Here is a 19,831-nt window from a genome sequence, read left to right as displayed (position 1 = left end):
AGTGCAATAGGCTGCAGTCCTTTCACTGCACCCTTTTGCTCTGCTCTCTTGGCATTACCTCTCAAATAACCTGGACGATGTCAGGCTTTCTGTGACCGAATGCAGCTTTAATGCAAGCTGTAGCTACGGTACGACCACGGAGCCACAGTTTAACTTTCTATTATGTCAAACTGTGTAGTTGTGCCTGTGTGAATGTGCAAACTGTTGTGGCTATATCCCTCAGTGACTGCAGCGCATTTGCCTGTGGTTTCCTCCAGTTGGGGTTTGGTTACTGCTGGCTCACCACAGCGGCTCACTCTGCTTTACACATTTTCTCTCTGCCTCCCTGCCACTCTTTTCTCTACCAGAGCCATTGGAAAAGAAAAAAGGAAAAAAAAAACCCAGAAAAAGTCCTTTACTGAAGTGTGCAGGCTGTTTTCCTCAATGGCCTTTGAGTCAGTCAATGAGCCACCTGTTTGGCTTCTCCCAATGTTTAGTCAGAACTCATTTGGAGCTGCACAGCACTTTGCTTCCCTGCGGTAATGACAGAACTTATTAGTTATTTCACTGCCCTGAACTGGACCACTGAGAAAGTAGTATTCAACGCAAAAATCAACAGAAGAAACCAGCACTCTCCCAGCAGACCTTAGAAACAACTCTGAGGTAAGAATGGTAACTTAAATGCACTTTAGAACAGCACACAGCAACACTACATATGAGCGGGCGTAGGGAGGTTTGGGGTCTTCACTCACCCCGGTTCTGTTAGCCGTCAGGGCTGGGGGGCTGGGAGGAGGTGCTGGCCGTCAGATTGGGGTCCGGGATGCGGGACCTCCCTGCTACTGCAGATAAGGAGGCGGTCCGCTTGCCTCCACCCCAGAGAGAAGGGTTACATCTCCTGGGTCTAGGTGCGGCTTGCCCCTCTGAGGGCGGGGGTACCTGGACCTGGGATATAGAAAATGTTTGGGGAGTGCGACTGTCTGTGCAGTGTCTATTTGTGTCTGTCTACACGTTGGGTGAGTGCCGAGTATTTGGTTGTGTATATGGGGTGGGAATGCACGTCTGTGTCCGCGTGTGCCTGTTCGTCTGTGTCTATATGTCAGGTTGGGTCTTAGACTCCACCTCTCTGGGTACATCTCAGGCCCTCTAAAGTACGGAGGCCTATCTCCCCTCACCACACTCCCTGCCGGTGGCTGATGCCCTCAGACGTTGGTGTGTTGGTAGTTCTTGTCGACTGGGGCTGGGCGCTCATGTATGTACCGGCTCACTCCTGGTGGCCGATTGGCAGGGCCAGGCGCCTGTGGCCCGCCTGGGCCCCTTCCAGGGGGTGGGGTGCCCTCAGGCCTCTGGGCCTGAAGCTCGGTCCTCTCTGGCACAGCTGGCTGCCGGCAGAGCCCGCGGGCACGCCACTGCAACCCCCTCTGGCCTCTGCTCCGTAGCTGCTGGGTGACCTCTCCTTTGGGGCTCTACTCAGCTCTTCCCAGGAGGGTGGCACGGTTCCCCCCCTTTGGTGGTCCTCCTCGGGTCCTCGTACTCTGGGGCCTCTGGATGTCTGGGGCCTGGATCTCCTCCATACCTGCTTCATACCCTGGTGGACGGGGCTGTGGCTCCCCACACTCCCTAGCAGATCGTTACATGGAGAAACCTTTGGAATACAAGCATGCTGATCCACACAGGTGTGCACACAGGTGTACACAGACGCGGACTACACCTTTCTTGGCTGCTGCCTCAAAGCACATTGTGCGCTGTTTATCTTGCGTGCTGCACAATATCGTTTAATATTTAGTATCTACTGTTATCTACTGCAAGCTAGTTTATTGTGATGGTGCTGTATTTATTATGTTGCTCTTTCTTTGTTTGCTTTCTCTTCTGTTTTTTTTTCTCCATACAGGTGATCCAGGTGTTTTGTTTGTTTTTCTTTCTTTCTTCCCCCCCCTCTCTTCTCCCCTCTGTATTTCTTTCTCTCCCTCTTTCTTTCATTCTTTCTCCCTGTCCTATCCCCCAGTCATGTCTGTCCCGTTTTATAGCAACCGAAAATAAAATAAATACATAATTATAATAAAGGTCAATTAAATGGACCAATATGGCAAGGCCATGATGATCCACTTGGTAAAATAAATCCGCTTGGCATCTTTCTTGGCCTTAAGACAACAATTCTGATGGCTAAAGATCCAAACGGGACAAAAAAGAAAAGAAAAAAAAGAATGGTAACTTAATAAAAAAACAATGGTTGCAACAGATTGTGACATTTTGGCTTTCTAGTCATATACAAAAACTGATTACTTTGAACATCAAACTAGAGACTCAAAGTTATTTAACTAAGAATAAGAATGGCCTGTACTTGTATAGCGCTTTACTTAGTCCCTATGGACCCCAAAGTGCTTTACACTACATTCAGTTATCCACCCATTCACACACACCTTCACACACTGGTGATGGCAGCTACATTGTAGCCACAGCTGCCCTGGGGCGCACTGACAGAGGCGAGGCTGCCGGACACTGGCGCCACCGGGCCCTCTGACCACCACCAGTAGGCAATGGCGATTGCTGCAAAAAGTGGTAAAGTGGAGCTTTAAAGATGAATCTTAATTACACTAATCAGGCATACCATTATAAGCACTGGGGCTGCATAGGAACAGACCAGTCAGAGTGCCCCATCCTGATCCCTGTCCACTACCGAAAGTACCAATAATGGTCACGTGAGTGTCAGAACTGGACTACGGAGCACTGGGAGAAGGTGGCCTTGTCCGATGAATCATGTTTTCTTTGATGACCTGGGAACACCTGACAGCAGGATGCACTACGGCGAGCCAGTGGTGGCTAGGTGATACTTTGGGCAATATTCTACAGGGAAGCCTTTGGTCTGGAAATCTATCTGGATGTTACTTTGATACGTACCATCTGCCTAACCATTGTAACAGACCAAGAAATAGTATTCCCTGATGGCTGCGGCCCCTTTTAGCAGGATAATGCATCCTACCTTGGTAGGATGCCACCGGTACCGGTCCGTGGCCCGGGAGTTGGGGACCGCTGACTTAAGGGATCCGTTGCTAACACGGTGCCAGGCACCTCAGCACAGCTTCAGGGGTTTAGTGGAGTCCATGTCTCGATGGGTCAGGGATGTCTAGGCAGTAAAAGGGGGACCAAAACAGTATTTGGCAGGTGGTCAGAATACTGTGGAAAAGGAAACTGATGAAAACTAATTCAGCATGACTGTTCATAGGGTAGCTTTGCCAAAATGGAATTAAAATTATTTATTGGGCTCGGGTGTTACGTACAGCTAAATCACTGCCATTATGGGGGGGGGGGAGCATTTTGAAATTGTATTACCCAAAGCATAATAGGATGTAGTGAAAATAGACAAACAATAGGATTGACAAGATCCACAAATAATGTCATTCTAGCCCTCATGTATCTAAAACACCCAAATCTTACCTAACAGATAATTGCCCCATATAAACCTGAACCTGGTCGAAAGAGACCAGACATTTAACCTTATAAAAAGTGTCCTAGCACATTTTTCACCCAGCAGCACATCTCATTACTGTAGCTGTAACTTCAGTAATTGCAAATAAATTCTCCAATATGGCTTGTCTAGCTAAGAGATGGATAAATATGTCATGTGTCAGGAAAAGAACAAGAAAGAAAAATGAACAAATAACCATTTACCAAACCCCAGTGATACAGCTTTTCCCGCAACCAGCATTCTTCAATGACTCATACTTCACACAAGGAGCCAAAACAAACTCAGGAACCCTGCCATTTTAAAAGTATTCCTTTCTCTGTAGGCTGATGGAGTGTCCACGCAGACGTCATTACAGCCACATTTTTCACTCCTCAACTCACAAAAGTCCACAATGGGCCCGCTAATGGCTTGCATCTTATTTACATTGCGTTCGCTAAACCTCAGCTGAAAATTTTAAAGGCTCTCTGCTAATGTTTGTGTTGCTAATGCAAAGTCTTGTGTGTGGATTCGGTGCAAGTCTCTTTCACTCTGTGGCTGTTGCCTTTTCTCTCACTCTCTCCCAATCTCTTTCCCCTTTAATGGTATCACTCACTATCTTCTAACTGGTAGTTTATCAGCAAAAGCTATGTCAAGGCAGCAGGCTGTTCACTGTGCTGTAGAAAGTTTGTGTGTTACTGGATGTACTGTATAAGAAGGAGGAGGAAGCAGTCAGCAGTAGCAAGTTGTTAAGAAACTCATTACCCTGCAGCACAATATTAGTAAAGAGCATCACGATAATACCTTTGCTCGCATTGCTTGTTCGGCCAGGGTTTACTCTCATATGTTACACCTGTGAGGCGACTGTGTGTGTGTGTGTGTGTGTGTGTGTGTGTGTGTGTGTGTGTGTGTGTGTGTGTGTGCACATAATCTGTGGAGCTGCCTCCCATATCCTCAGCTTAATACTGTCGCCATTCACTGCTCAGCACTGATAGCATAGCTTAGCCTGCAGCCAAAGCAAGCTAGACATGGAGCGCCTGTTTATTGTGGGTATAAATGATAGGACTTCCATTAAGAGGATGGAACTCTTAGCAGAATAGCTTTATTGCACAGCTGGACATTGTCGATTTCTGATATGCCTTCATTTGCTGCCAACATTTTAAGCGGTTATGAATATTATTGTTGAAATAATATTTGTATTTTTACCTCTTTTTCCCTCCCCCACCCTCTTCCTCCTGTCTTCTCCTCCCTGTTTCTCTCTCTATAAAGCAACAGTATTGCAGCATCTGCAGTGTGTGCCTTCAACTTGAGCGCCATCACCCAGGCCTTCAACGGGCCTTTCCGCACCCAGGAGAATCCTCGTTCCACTTGGCTTCCCACGCCCAACCCCATCCACAATTTCCAGGTTAGTTTAACCACACACCTCCTCACTGAGACCACTGTTTAAAAGTTAAATCAGTCAGTTACCTTTTTAAACTGTGAAAGAGGAAACTGTAATTAGAGCTCCAGTTCACGGATACCAGTTTGCAGAAGTTAAGCCATTTCAATCAGACACCAGACAGCTACCATTCAACCAGCATGGTTATCATTGATTTAATTCAATTCAGTTTTATTTATATAGCGCCAAATCACAACAACTGCTTATACTGTAAGGTAAAACCATACAATAATATAGAGACACCCCCAACAATCAGATGCCTCCCTATGAACAAGCACCTGGCAACAGTGGGAAGAAAAAACTCCCTTTTAACAGGAAGAAACCTCTGACAGAACCAGGCTCAGGGAGGGGCGGCCATCTGCCGCGACTGGTTAGGGATGGAGTGGGGGAGACAGGACAAAGACACGCTGTGGACAAGAGCCTGAGATAAATAATAACTAATGAAAATAAAATGAGGTGAGTGTAGAAGAAACACTCAGAAATGCGCATCATGGGAATCTCTCAGCAGCATAGGCTAATTGCGGCACATCTAAGGGAGGGTAACTATATGCTTTATCAAAAGCAAAGTTTTAAACCTAATCTTGATAGTAGAGAGAGTGTTTGTCTCTTGAATCCAAATTGGCAGTTAATTTTACAAGAGGGAGGTCTGAAAGCAGAAGCCGCTGTCTTCCATTTTACTTTTAAATACATAAGGAACCACAAGTAAACCTGCAATCTGAGAGTAAAGTGCTCTGTTGGGGTGATATGGTACTATGAGGTCTTTAAGATAAGATTATGCCTGATTATTAAAGACCTTGTATGAGAGGTGTTGCGGTTCTTTTTTGTTTTTTTGTTTTTTTGTTTTGTTTTGTTTTGTTGTTTTTCCATAACTTGTGTATCTGCAAATATACACATTCTGTATTTTTCATATGAAAGAAACTATACTGTGGTGGGGCTTGCTAATTTCTTGTTTTTGATTTATGTATGTTATGTTTTGTTTTACTTCATATGTTTCATATGTTGTTTGTTTAATTTAAGACAAAAAAAAATTAAATGAATGAGAGGTAAAACTTGAGGGGGTAGGGACAAATAAGTAAATACTTCAGCCTACTCCTTTTCAAACAAATAATGGAATGATATTTTGTAATGATTGTGAAGGCACATGTTTGAAATGTTTGAAATAAAAATGAACTGAACTGAACTGAACTGAACTGAACTGAGAAGGATTTCTAAAGCTGGCCATTTGACGAAGTGCAGTTTTTGGCACTTCCAGTTCCTATTCTTAGCACACTGATTAAGATAAAGAGTTACCCTGCTGTCCTTCCATCTTTTCCAATTTGTAATCTTCTGATTGCAAAATACTGTGAAAACAAAAAAGTTCAGTATCTTGCTTTTTCTTTCATTCATGCAACATTTCGACAAAAGCTTCGAAACCCTAAAAGAACATTTGCCAATTTTCTCAGTTGCTGCACTCTCCTGCATAAAGATGACTCAATTCATCTTAAATCAAAATGAAAGTCATCTTCAGTTGTAAGAAATATATATCCTTTCCTTCAGTTATTGGCTTCAGGCTGTAACACTGTGACATTTTTAGTCGGAAAAATGGATCCGTAATCTAGGATTTCACACCATTTGGTGTGTAGAGCTTGCTGCTGGTGCTGCACAGCATGGCTGCAGTCTCCAATTCTCCAAGTTAGCAGCTGAAGGCAAGAAGTAGATTTCAACCAATTAGATACTGTGATTACCACAAAACCACATATTGATAATCACCCGTCAGTCCGTCATTGTCGTTCACCAAAAAAAATAGAATCAGCAAACAAATCAGCCTCTCATTTCAAATCCCGGAGAATGAGCAGAAGTTGCAATCCACAGATAATCTCTGCTGCACAAACAAAGCTTTTCAGAACACTGTCATTTCATACTTTTTCTTCTCAAGTGCCTCATTAAGCTGCTGCGCTGTTAGTGTGTTCACATAACATTCCATTCAAAAGTTGCAATTACTCAGACTTCATAGATTTAGGAATTGAAACAATCTCACCAGACGAGGCGTATTGATTCGGTAGGTGTAAAGAAGAGTGTGTGGCATGCTCTTTGTTTGTTTTTTTCGTGCTTTTGTCCATGCCTCTCTCGCTGCCTTTTAGATTTTCTTATATGCATTTTACAGTTTCACATCTTCCTCTTACTTTATACCCTTTTGTCCAAATTCCAACATTGCCTTTCTTTTGCAGTGCGGTACTATAGATGACAAGGGTCTGAATCAGGGCTTGACAGAGCGCAGTCTGCAGGACGCCCAGCGGCTTTACCTCATGAACGATGTTGTCCAGCCGGAGTCTATTGATCCGCTGGTCATGCAGGATGACGTTCGCTTCTCAAACCTAGTCGTGGACATTGTTCAGGGCATGGACACCCTCTTCCATGTTATGTACATCAGCACAGGTTAGTAGTGAAAGAGGAAAACCAAAACTTTAAGATTGAGGAGGTAGGTTCCTTGCTTTATTTTGTCTGTCTCTTTTAGAGTACGGCACCATCCTGAAGGCACTGGCTACCCCCAACAAGAACCTGCAAGGCTGTTACCTGGAGGAGATGGAGCTCTTCCCATCAGGTGTTCGAGAACCGATCCTGAGCCTGCAGATCCTGCATAGTGACAGGTCACTCTTTGTTGGGCTCAACAACAGAGTCCTGAAGATCCCGCTGGAGAGATGCTCCACCTACAAAACGGAGACGTAAGTACAGCAAGCTTGTAAAAGCTCACTCATCCAGGATGGCTTTGTTTTAAATGACAGCATGTGTAAAGAATCTTGCGCCGCTGACGTCAGTGGGGTGAGGGGATTTTGGATGTCGATTTGCAGATGACTTCAGAGGCATTTGGCTGAGTCTGTTCTCTGCAGCACAAAACAAGTCCATCTGAATTAAAACGTTACAGCTCTGCATGCTTTTGTAACTGTAACATTGTAGCAGTAAAAAAACTGTGTTGCTTTGTCACATAGTTTGGCATTTCCTTCATTAGAACATCAAAAATAAACACAAAGTTCTTTTTTTTAATCTATGAATGGGCTGCAGAGAGAGACTCAGCCCATTTTTAGATAAAATACCACACTGTGTGCTCCTTTTTGATGTTTTGATCTCACAAGCCTAGATGTGACAACTGTGTGTATATCAGGGGTGTCCAACTCCCCTCCTCGAGAGCTACCGTCTTGCAGATTTTAGACAAATCCTTGTTCCAACCTACCTGAATCAAATGAATGGCCAAACTTGATGGCATGCTGAAGAGGTAATCCAACCATTTGGTTCAGCTGTGTTGGAGTAGGGATGCATCTAAAAGCTGCAGGACAGTAGCTCTCAAGGACTGGAGTTGGACACCCCTGGTGTCAGATCTTCAAAGATTTTTTTCCTCGTTCAACCACTGGACTGCTGCTCAGGATTACTCTGCTCAGTGCTGCCACCCGTGGCTGAAGGTCATATTACATTCTAAGCTTTCTTAATTATTATCATAGTATCAATTTACACCTTTGATAAGTAGATACTTTGAAGATACTCTCATTTGGGGCTGCCAACAAGGGTTGCTGTTAAATTGATTACAACATTCTGGCATCGGAACATCTCCGATTCAGTCCTTGCAGGAATCTTTGTTAAAAGCGCTCCTCTTCTCATTGTTTTACATTTGCATTTTTTTTGCTCTGTTTTCTAAAAGTCCAACTATAAAAATAATGCAAATAACAAGCTAAAAGATAGCACACCTTATTTTTCTTAAAGCTGTTATGCCCTATACATCGGGTATATATTTAATTGCTAATTTTAAGCTTTTTGGCGTTGGATTCATTTTAACTTGCTTGGTCCCCTATTGAAGACAATTATCTGTCCTCAGCTAGGATTAATGTCTGGAAGGCCTTGCCTATAATCATTAAAGTCCTTATGGAACCAGACGAATGAATGGGGTGGTATCTGCTAGCTGGAGGAAATTAATTTGTTGTGGTTTTTCTTCTTCTTCTTTTTTTTGCAGTAAGGAAGTTGTGCATAATACAGAGACAGCACTGTTCTGCCTTTTGTTTGTGTCTGAATCAGAGGATAAATAAAAAGTTATGTGTGAAGCGACCTCATACGCTGCCAGAGAAGTTTTTCTACAGGCATGCCTTTGCGTGACAGAGGTACAAAGACTCAGAGAGGGAGGGAGGGGGGCTTTCCTCTCCCATCTCCAGCTCCAGTGTTATTCATGTGAAAGTCTCCGTGGTGGGTGAGGGGAGCTGTTTGTCGAGGCTTCTGCATCTGATCATCGCCACCTCCGTCCTTCAAAGTCAATTTCATTTTAGAATACAAATAGCGTAATGCTTTTTTTCCTGGTGTGTGTGTGTGTGTGTGTGTGTGTGTGTGTGTGTGTGTGTGTGTGTGTGTGTGGCAGTCTCCATGGTGTGATATATGCGTGGGTTGGTGGTGGACACTTTCTAATATACATGCTGCATGATGAGTCAGCTCATTGTTTCTACTAAAAATCCAAACTCCTAGACACACCGGAGCAGACACTCACACACACCAGGAAAAGGTGACCATTGTGTTTAATAAGATGTGGGTGGGTGAGATTTGCAAGATGAGAATCAGGCACAAAAGAGGAACAAGAAGAAAGAGATCGAAAAGGCGAGTAAAATAAGCTATTTAAGACACACAAAGGTGAAACGATAAGAAGAGTGGGCTCCAAGGGCATAAGAGGAAGGGGGAAGGCTGGGAGGTTGGGAAGAGGGCCGCATTTAATCTAGTTTGTGATATTCTGCTCACCCCTGCACTTCATACGTATTATCTTTCACATTGCTCTGCAGCCAAAGGCAAAACGAGCTGGAGAATACAACAGTTTTGAACCTGTCGGTTGGGGTGACACCTGAGCTCATTTAGTTGGACTTAAGTGACCAGAAAAAAAACAGATGTGTGATATTGAGTTAGGAGATTGTGGGGGGAAAGAGAAATGGCCAGGTAGTGACAATTCATGCATGTGAATAGGCCTGCAGCTTATATTTTCATTAAGTGCTAATCTGATCCAATTACTCAGATATGCCAATTAAACTTTCCAGAGCCAAAGTTGGGTTTTCACATCTTGTTTTTTCTTGTTTTTTCTTTTTTTTTTTTAGTCTCATGCTCAAATCAGAAGTTGTTCACCAAAGAAACGCTGTTTTCTTTTACACATACTGCACACGGAGGCTTAAACAGGTTTTCGGTTGTGTTACACAAGCGTATTGTCAAGCTATTCTCAAATGTATTGTTCAGAGTAAATACACTGTGGGAAAAAAGGAATGGCCTGTGAAACTGCCAGTGGCACTGCTTAATCAGCAAGACTAGTGCTTGTTGCTGAGTATTTAAAGCTGAACCAGATAAAATTCACAGCACATCATATCGCTCAAATATACTCTGGAGAGCTTAACTGGACAGGTTACAGAGCTGGAAAGCTGCTCTAACGTACGGAAAATGCAAAGCTGAAATCTAGTTGCTGACACATAGCTGACAGTCACACTTTGTGTATAAAGTTCTCATCTGTTATCATCTATTGAGAATATGTATCTTATATAGAACTTATAAGAAATGATATACATTTTAAAAACACACATTTCAGTGTGTACTACCTCTTTAATTGTCCACGGTTGTGTACAAAACAGACTGGATCAGAGGTCAGGCCTGTTTGTTCTTTCACTGTGTCTTCCTGAGTATCTCTCTGGGTACACACTGTTAGCACTGCATGAAAAAGGTCCACCTGCCCTTTTGCTCTTTCCTCCTCTGAGTTAGCTCCCAATCATTGTACTGTTGTCTGAATGAGTGGAGTGAATTTCCCTCCCGTGCTGTGTGCAGCCATCCTATTCCCATGCAGCCATATATTCATTCACACCCCGGTAACAACTGAATAATCTGATATGGTTATATCAGCGAACAGCGGCCCATTAGCAGGCACACTATTATGACACATAAACAAACACTGAAGCAGGTGAGACATGATAATTATTATTATCAGCTTTGTTAGAAACCAGGTAACTGTTTAATGGACAGACTGAATAGCTGTGATGCCGAGATCCTTCATTTAAGGTTAGTTTTATCATTTCTGTAGCCACGTGGGTCCCGCGGGCTCTAAGTGATGCAAATTTTGCTATCAGAGGGGGAATGCGAAGGTCTGTAGGGATGTCTGTGTGTCCTCCAGTTTGTTTGGAGTGCCTCTATAGAGGGACGCAGAATTCTGGACACAGAGAAACTCTCCATCACTACCCACATGTAAAATTCACCTTAAAGTGGTTTTTGAGTACAGTGGTACAGCGGTTAGCCCTGTTGCCTCATGGCAAGAAGGTCCTGGGCTTCCTGTGTAGAGTTTGCATCTTCTTTTTCTGTGTTTGTAGGAGTCCTCTCCACATAATCTTGATCTCGCAGTCCAAGGACATGCGGTTAGTGGGGTTAGCTTAGTTGGTGATCGTGTTGGCACTGTGACCTCTCGCCCCATATCAATTGGGATAGGCTCCAACCCCCTGTGACCATTTGTTGGATAACGAGAAGAAACTGGATGGATAGAGTTTTCACCCTAGTATTTTGGGAATGTAAAACATATGTCATTTCATACCAAGGGGGAAGTCATTCTGCTGCTAAACTGAATAAAATGCCTCGCTTAAAGTACTCACTGATTTATCTACATCACACTCTAACACTTAATGCCGACCTAGCAGCTAGTTTGATACAGGAAGGCGGAGGTGCCCCTCTATATTTATGCGCCACAAGCAATGTTGTCATTGTTGGCTACAAGAGCGAGTACAGTAGTTCTCATGTACTCCTGGCATCTGGGGAAGTAAACATGTAGTGGATTAGTTTTATTTATTTATTAATGCAAATCATCAAAACAGGAATCCTCTGTGTTAGTACATTACACCGCTAGTGAGGCTAATGTTTATTAGCTTTGGCTCTAAGCCCATTTTAATGGCATCTCCTCAGCTTATACCAGATGACTCCACAAGCTTCATGAAATTCAGGTGGGAGTTTTTAGAGCAATCTTTCTGAAAGAAAGACAAACGGTGCTGAATATATCATAGAATATGCAATTAAATTTGAGGATTTTTTAGAGAAGGTAATTATTTTGCATTAAAGCAATATGTTCCATCAGCACCAGCTGACTGCAGGTGTCTCCGCTTGTCCTGGGTACACTGGGTGAAAACAGAGGTTTTATTAATAATAATGGATTGGATTTATATAACGCTTTTCAAGGCACCCAAAGCGCTTTACAATGCCACTATTCATTCACTCTCACATTGGTGGAAGCAAGCTACAGTTGTAGCCACAGCTGCCCTGGGGCAGACTGACAAAAGCGAGGTTGCCATAATCGCACCATCAGCCCCTCTGGCCAACACCAGTAGGTAGTAGGGTAAAGTGTCTTGCCCAAGGACACAACAACCAGGACAGAGAGCCCGGGGATCGAACCGGCAACCTTCCGGTTAGAAATGTGCTTCCCAACCCCCTGAGCCACGGTCGCCATGGCTTATTAGCCTTTAGCCGTTAGCGAGCTGCACCTATAGTCCATAACCAATGCCTCATTTTCTTTGGGTCAGTCAAGCAAGGCCATGCTTTATCCAGAAAGGTCCTTAAAGAGACACAAGTTAAACTGAAGATGGTTCAGGAGGTTCTACATACTTACTTTTAAAGATCAAAGCATGCATAATAACATATATTCAAAGACAATAAACCTCACAGCAACAACAAGCTAACACTGAGTTGATTTGAACTGTTACCAGTTAAAATCTCAATTACATAAAGTGCCTTTACTGTTCAGTTTTTCATTGCCATTGATCCACATTAGCGACGACGTCGGGGCTGAAAACCCTGAGAGCAGAACAACATTTGCATTGTCTTTAAGTCGAGTGTTTTTTTTATGTTACGCTGCTAAACCTTTTCAAGCGCTGTTGATTTGTATCCTTTTAGTGATGGCTTGCAGACAAACGTTACAGCTTGTCTTGCCGTTTTTTGTGTGTGTGTCTGCATGCCCGTGTGTGTTTGTCCTTCTATTTGTGGTAATTATATTTGACCTGGCCAATTGGTACCTCTGGCTAACAGTACCGCTCTGTCCTCCACACAGCCCTCTATCTCTCTATCTCACTCTGTTAGTGGAGTGATTTATTTTGGCCGCAGCAGCGTGCAGGCTTAGCTACAGCGTTGTATCCATCAGGTCTTTTTTTCCCCCCCTGCCTCTCACTGCTTGCACTGAATAAAGCAAGTTAGTCCACACTGCCAAATAGATGAAACTACAAGTTTCACAGCAGCATGGTGCTTACATCCCCTACAAAAAGCCAACTTAAAAGTTGCACTTTTCCTTTACTGGACTGGTTAACTCATTTGTCAAAACTGGAGGTGTCAGACAGGGAGAAGTGGTTGTACACGGGGGTTTCAAGTTAGATGATTTTATTACTTTTTTCTTTGACTGCTTTCACAGCTGGTGTTGAGGAGAACGAGGGCAGAGCACGAGAAAAGGAGAACGTAAGACTTCTGAAACAAAAATAACTATGAGAAGGAGGAAATGCTAAATAAATTATTAGGATAATGTCGAGGAGGATGAAACGGAACAAATCAGGCTGTTCTGTAGCAGCTGCATTCTTGCAGAAAAACCGCGCCGCTCACACGTGTGCTTACATTACGTTTTATTACAAGAGGTACAGTTGTATCTGCCTGAAGGGCTCAGGCTCAATTTGCTGTTTAAGAATTTGTGGTTATGTTTGTGTTATTAATAGTGACCCAGCAGCGTTCGTGGGGGGAAGGACGCTAAGCCTGCCTGCAGCAGGAGTGTAAAACAAGGACAGGAAACCACTAAGTGGCAATTGAGGAAAACCACTGACCATTAGCATCTCCGATTGCGCCTCTGTGTGTGGCTGCTTGTTAAAACCAAGCCACTGTCGTTCTACTGGAGCTGTAGACTTCCTGTCTGTGTGTTGGGGGAGCTTACAGCCCGGTCACCGAGCAAACTCAATTTGCCGTCGGCTGCGACTGCCAGTCTGTCAGCAGGCCTCTAGAGCTCACTGCTGCTAAGCCTGTATGACCTGTCAGAGGAACACTTCACCAGCCAAGGACTCAGGCAGATGGAGGGAGAAGGTGTTCACACAGTGGATATATTTATTACTGCTCCAGAATGCTGTTCCTTTATTACAGGTTTTGTTCTGGCTTCACTTACACTTCAGTGTAATCTTTTTTTTCTCTCTGTCTCTGCTTCATTCTCGCTCTGTCAGTTTCTGTCTAGATTGCTTTCTCAACATCCACTTTCTTCCAGCCTTGATTTAGGCTGACACAATGTCTTAACCTCCAGCATGTCTTTAAGCCCCCCACCCCAGCCCCACCGATGACTTGTAGTTACTATAAATCAAAGGACATTAATTATGGGGATTAATTAATGGAAATGCATTCCTGGTTTTTTGCATTCATTGAAATCAACAGAGGGGTTAGCTTCAGTCTTATTTTGAGAATATAATCCACTTTATAAACAATTTAGGCTATATCAAAGTGGGGCTAATCAATTCTTATTCTTAATTCAGAAAAGGGTCTTTCTAATTTCTGCCGCAAATGCAAAGTCCCTAAATTTCTCTCTAATAAATGCAGTAAACCATGTGTCGGTGTATGTTGTTCGCTTGTCTCGTTCATTTGATCTACATCAGATGCGCTGACTGTATTGCTGGGAACCCGAGCATGTGCAGTTCCGTGTTTGCTGCCATGTTAATGAGTGATGGTTTCATTATGGAGTCTCCTACACGTTACAGACTGTCACTCTTGTTGCCAGGCATCATCATCATCATCAAAGACACGTGTACTGTATGTATGATGTCAGTTAAAGTGGTATTTGCTCATCTCCCATCACATTCTTGCTGAGTGTTGGTCCCTGTGAATGTTAGCGCTTTTACTCAAAGCTCTGCTCATAGATAACGTTCTTGTGTATTTCCTAGTACCTTTATTAACTTGCCTCAAATTTGAGATTAGTTGTTATTTGCCTACTTTAGTTTGCTGGCAGTGTTTGTTTTTTTTCCTGTCATTGCTACAAGCCACTTAATTTCTCTGGTCACTCAGTAGCTTCTTCCTCTGTTTCTTTATTTTGGTTGTTTGTTCTTGCTTGACTTGTGACCTCACGTGTCATGTTACATCACCAGTGAGTAACAGTCAGCAAAGTAAAGGAATAAACCAGCACCGACTGGGACATCTACCTTTGCTGCACACATGAGTGTGACAGTGGGAACTGCACTGGTTAGACCAGGGCCAGGGACTGGTACTGGTCCATGAGTTGTTTGGTGCCGGGCCGCGAGAGTTGAGGCTCAGGTTTTCAGGGTTTTCATCGTTAACTTGGTTTCCCCGGGTCTTTTCCTGTGTTGTAGTTGTGTGTCTTATTTTGAAAGAAATATTTACACATTACCATAGCGACCAGAGAGTATTAAGGGGCAGAGAGGAGGATGTTACTCTCAATGTTGTTGGTGCATTTCAGGAGGACGGTGCTGATAAAGTTACACAATTACACAGTGAATTTGCCTTTATTATTATATTTATAAAATACCAGTTTTTGTCTCGGCCGTGTCATTTTATTTTATTGTATTTATCTGCAACACCTTAAAGGCCGGTCCGTGAAAATATCATCTGACATTAAACCAGTCCGTAGCGCATAAAAGGTTGGGGAGTGCTGGGTTAGAACATTCTGTAATGGGAGCTTTGGTTCCTGGATTTTGTACGCGCATCCTCTATCAAGGTTTTCTTCTCTGTGTCCAAAGAAAATTTTAAGAATAGCTCCAAGAGTCCTAGGTAGAGGTTGCATCCATTGTGATGGATGTTTGACCTGCCAAGTATAAAATTGGATTGGATGGGCCAGTATAGATGGGATGGATTATAGATTTACAACTCCATCAAAAAGGCTGACTGGGTTGATAAAATGTTGTCAAACAAACAAGAGCTTTCATCTCTTGGTTATTTTTGTCCATATTCATATTGCCCATTTCTGTGTCGTCTTTGTGTCTCATATCTTCTCCTCTCCACTCTTTCAGCCGTTTTAATATAATTTCTTATCCTGGATCTCTCCTTGTCGTGTAGCCTGTCTCTGCCGCCCCATTGTTTCTCTGTGATGATGCAGCTACTTTTTATCCACCGGGGCCAAAAAATGTACATAGAGGACAGCAAGGTTTTTCTTTTTTTGGCAGACAGCCATCTCACTTTTGTTTTCTTGAGTTTTTTTGGACACGGCACCATCAGTCTTCAGCCTGGCTCCAACTGGGCCTAATTGGATGTATTAGCGCTGAGTGCTAGCAGGAGTTCTCTCTGTTTCCGATTCATCATGAGCAGACTTCTTAAATAGCCAGCTCAGCCCAGCACAGCAGGCGGGGGTAAGAATCCCTGGGGACAGGCTCGCTCCCCCTGGAGAGAGGATGAAGAGTGCCTTGACAGCAGTGGTCTCCTAAGAGTGGATGTTTGAAAAGAAATGGCATAGCTCATATGGAGAGATGGAGAGGCTGCCGTATGCCAACATATGTTAAATGAGTCAGGCCCTCCAGACAGCCTTTGCTAACGTTTTCTCCGAGTGTCAGCGTGACATCTAATAATGGCTGAATGCAATCCATAATTTATCAGTTCTGGTGATCATATTTGCAATTATACACTGACAGCCTGCTATTAAAGGCGAGGTGCACTATTGTTTTTACGTCTGGTTGTTAAAGGTCCAATAATAAAAGGAGACACTGGTTTTTACTGCATTCACAAACGATTTAAAATGCCAATTACACCCCGACAGAATGCAGGAAATTTATCTTCTGATGCCAGTTGTCCGGACTTATTGTTATATGCGCTGCTGAGTTTTGCTGCTCAGTATGTTTAAAATTTAACAGGCCGTGTTCCATAGCTTCTCTGTTTTGATATAGTGTGCCACTGGGCATGCATGCTGCTGAATTAAATATCAGCCAGTACCCTGCAGACTTCTCAAACGATTCACTCACACATACAGCACAAAGACACGCCCTCATGGTGTACGAAGATGAAGTGCTCATGAGTAAGCACGCTTGCTTATGTGCACACTTACACAAATTAAGATACGCACACACTTTGTGCCATTTTCAGAGGCCTCACACTTCTCCGTATCTGCAGGATCAGCCTCCTGTTCTGGCTGACATTCCTTTGCACTTGCTTGAGGAATTAGCTTTTCTGCTCCCATCACACAGCCCTCGCTCCATCCACACTGCCTCTAATTAACTTTTACAGTGGTGCTGTTTTTAAAAAATAGTCAGCCGTCAAGGCAGAATAGCACTGCGAGCTTTTGGCTGGTGTGTTATGCAGCTGTAGAAAAGGTCAGAGAGGGAGCTAAATGGTCTGGCACACTGTCTTTTTCTCCCTTGACTAGTATTAAAACTGGGATGTGGTGGAAAGAAAGGATGGGACACAAGAGTTTTAGCCATCCTATTAATATACGAAAAATAAAAAGCAGTCAGATTTTTTAATAAAAACATCTTTTAAACCCATTTTGTTAAAGATTCAGACTATGTTGAGCAACATACCACTTTAGCTGTCATACCTATTTACCAGTGAACAGCAGTTATTCACATCCCTCCTTACTGCGATTTCTAATGTTCATCCTCCACTTGTTTGGATGGATTTTCACAGGTACAAGGCTAAAACCAAAAACAGCAGAGATGCTGTACAAACTGCAAATAAAAATGGGATGCAATGATTTGCAAATCTCATAAATTCATATTTTATTCTCAGTAGAACATCTGAGACATACCGTTTCATGAAAAAGATTACCTCATTTAGAATTTGATGGCAGCAACATCTGACAAAAACGTTGGGAAACAAAACGCTGTAAATGTCAAAGGTGCTAAAAAGAAACAGCTTGAGAGGATGTAATAAATGACATAAAGGAAAATAGCAACCTCGCTAATATTACAAAAAACCCTAAACTTAAATACGAGTGATCCTCAAAACCAAAAAGAATTGCAAAAAGCATGCACAGAGAAACACCAAGGACCAAGACCCAGGGCCCCCGACAGTATAATGCCTACAGTGCTGTGATCTCTTCTGTGAGCAGTAAAGTGTTTTACACACATTTACCTTCCTGACATAACCTCTGGTTCTGCCTTGAAGCAGCTGTTGTGAATTTGTGCTATATAAATAAAATTATATTGAACTGAATAAACACATCATAGAAAGTTCTCTTATTTTATGTTTGTCACAAAAAGCAAATTGCACCTACGCTGCTGGAAGTCTCATTGAACCCTCACATCTGTTTGTTTGCAATCCTGTTATTGATAGACACCCATCTGCACTGGTCACCCATACAGCTCTTATTGCAGCCCTCTTTAGTAAATCTGCCCCATGAGGTCAACCACTGATTTTGTCTTTTTTTTATTGTACTACAAATACATTATAAGGTCGTGTCTTTGTAGACACGGTGCTGTTGGTTGGAACATTCGCCAACCTGTTGCCTCAAAATTGGAATTATGCTGTTGTCTAAAATATTAATTTAGGTTTATAAAAGTTTGCCTATCTTGCATCTACATTGACGAAACTCAAAACAGGGGAAAGCTGCACCTTCTTACCCAGAACGGTGTAATTCACGTTTGTGATGGAGTGATAAATTCAAAAGATGTATTAACCCTCTCACATCTGCACTTCAGTTTGTCAGCCAATTTGTCAGGATCAGCTTTCCAGTTGTTCCAGTCTTCAAAATAGCTCATACTATGAGTTGCATTCATTCATGTCCCTAAATCAATGCAAACCGGGTGAATCCACCACCGAATGTCTTTCCCTGAGGTCAGAATCCTCCCAGCCTGCCTCCCGGCACATATTACCCACAGGTAATTAGGCTTTAAATCGCTACCGCCGCTTCCTTTTCGTACAACATTTATTCTCCATGAAATGCACACTTATTAATTGTTCCGCTCAGCTGATCTCTGCAGTGGTGTGTGTGCTGGAGGGAAGTTGGCTAATCAGAAAACCAAATGAGAATTCTTCAGCCGTGGTGACGACGCAAAGCCACCCGTCAAAGTCACTCCAGACACGGTGTGGTCACCCTTGAGCCAAAATGGCATCCAGCTCCTCCCTCCCCCCCTTTCAAATGATCTATTAAGTTCAGTGAACTGTGACTTTGTTGCCGACCTCATTACGATTATCGTTTCGTCGGTATCGGAGATTGCATCCAGTGTAATAGAGCCGCTTAATTAAAACGACACACACAAAGGTTACCAGTCTGTGGTCGCAAAGTAAAGGTCGTCCTTTCCCCGGCTAGCTGTGCCACAGATCACCAGAGGAACGCTGCTGCCACTCCACGCTCGCTCGTTTTGTTTGTCTGCCGGGGTCACCTCTGATTTGCTGACGAAGCAGTAATGTCTTTATGGAACCAAACCGACCTAGAGTTCATCGCTGAGCTCAGGGCCCGTTCACAGAGAGCTGTATCAACACTTGGACATTCCTCAACCTCTCAGCTAAAACACTACAGGGCTCTTCAAATAAACCATGCGTGCCTGTGCCAGGAAAACAGGGGGGGAAAGCAACAAGAATCTTTCCTTTCAGCAGAATTGAAAGACAGGAGCGAGAGAATCTCCAGCGCTGCAATTAAGGAAAATCGCAAAAGAGAAGGAGTACGATTAGAGGGAAGGACCGTAGCTGAAAAAGAGAAGCAGAAGGGGGATAGCGAGGGATGCTGAAAGTGAAGGGGCGCCTTTTGAGAGAGAGGAGTTACTCAGTTGATGCCTTTATTCTGTCTTCCTGAGGCATCCAGATCAGCTCTGGCAGCTAAGCCTCGTCATTAACAGCTTTAGATTTAATTAGCTGTCATTAAGCCTCTGTTTTACTGGGGGAGCTTGCAAATATTTAATCACTGCTTGGGTGATGTTTCATGTTAGTATTTGAGCAGAGGGAGGGACACTGCATCAAAAACTCTGATCGACGCAGTCTTTCCTTAAAATGCACGTGTGCTACTTGCTGCAGTTTAACAGAGGACTTTCATTAATGAACTTTTTTTGTTTCTGGTGGTTTTTAGTGGTTTG

The 19,831-nt window shown here is 43.3% G+C and overlaps 1 protein-coding gene across 3 annotated transcripts in view; it reads left to right on the top strand.

Moving 5' to 3' along the window:
* sema5ba (sema domain, seven thrombospondin repeats (type 1 and type 1-like), transmembrane domain (TM) and short cytoplasmic domain, (semaphorin) 5Ba) overlaps nt 1–19,831 on the top strand; it is a 200,121-nt gene that overhangs the window by 151,663 nt on the left and 28,627 nt on the right. For all 3 annotated transcript variants that reach the window (XM_085435174.1, XM_085435173.1, XM_085435172.1), the window contains exons 10-12: nt 4,688–4,823; nt 7,064–7,271; nt 7,351–7,558. In XM_085435174.1, coding sequence (XP_085291300.1) covers nt 4,688–4,823; nt 7,064–7,271; nt 7,351–7,558 — 552 coding nt within the window. The remainder of the gene's footprint in view (nt 1–4,687; nt 4,824–7,063; nt 7,272–7,350; nt 7,559–19,831) is intronic.

Source organism: Copadichromis virginalis, linkage group LG16, assembly GCF_057382275.1.
Source record: "Copadichromis virginalis isolate Kocher_CV1m ecotype Utaka linkage group LG16, C_Virginalis_male_GT1.1, whole genome shotgun sequence".
Taxonomy (NCBI): domain Eukaryota; kingdom Metazoa; phylum Chordata; class Actinopteri; order Cichliformes; family Cichlidae; genus Copadichromis; species Copadichromis virginalis.
Note: the sequence above shows the minus strand (reverse complement) of the source record. Positions and strands in the feature narration are given on the sequence as shown.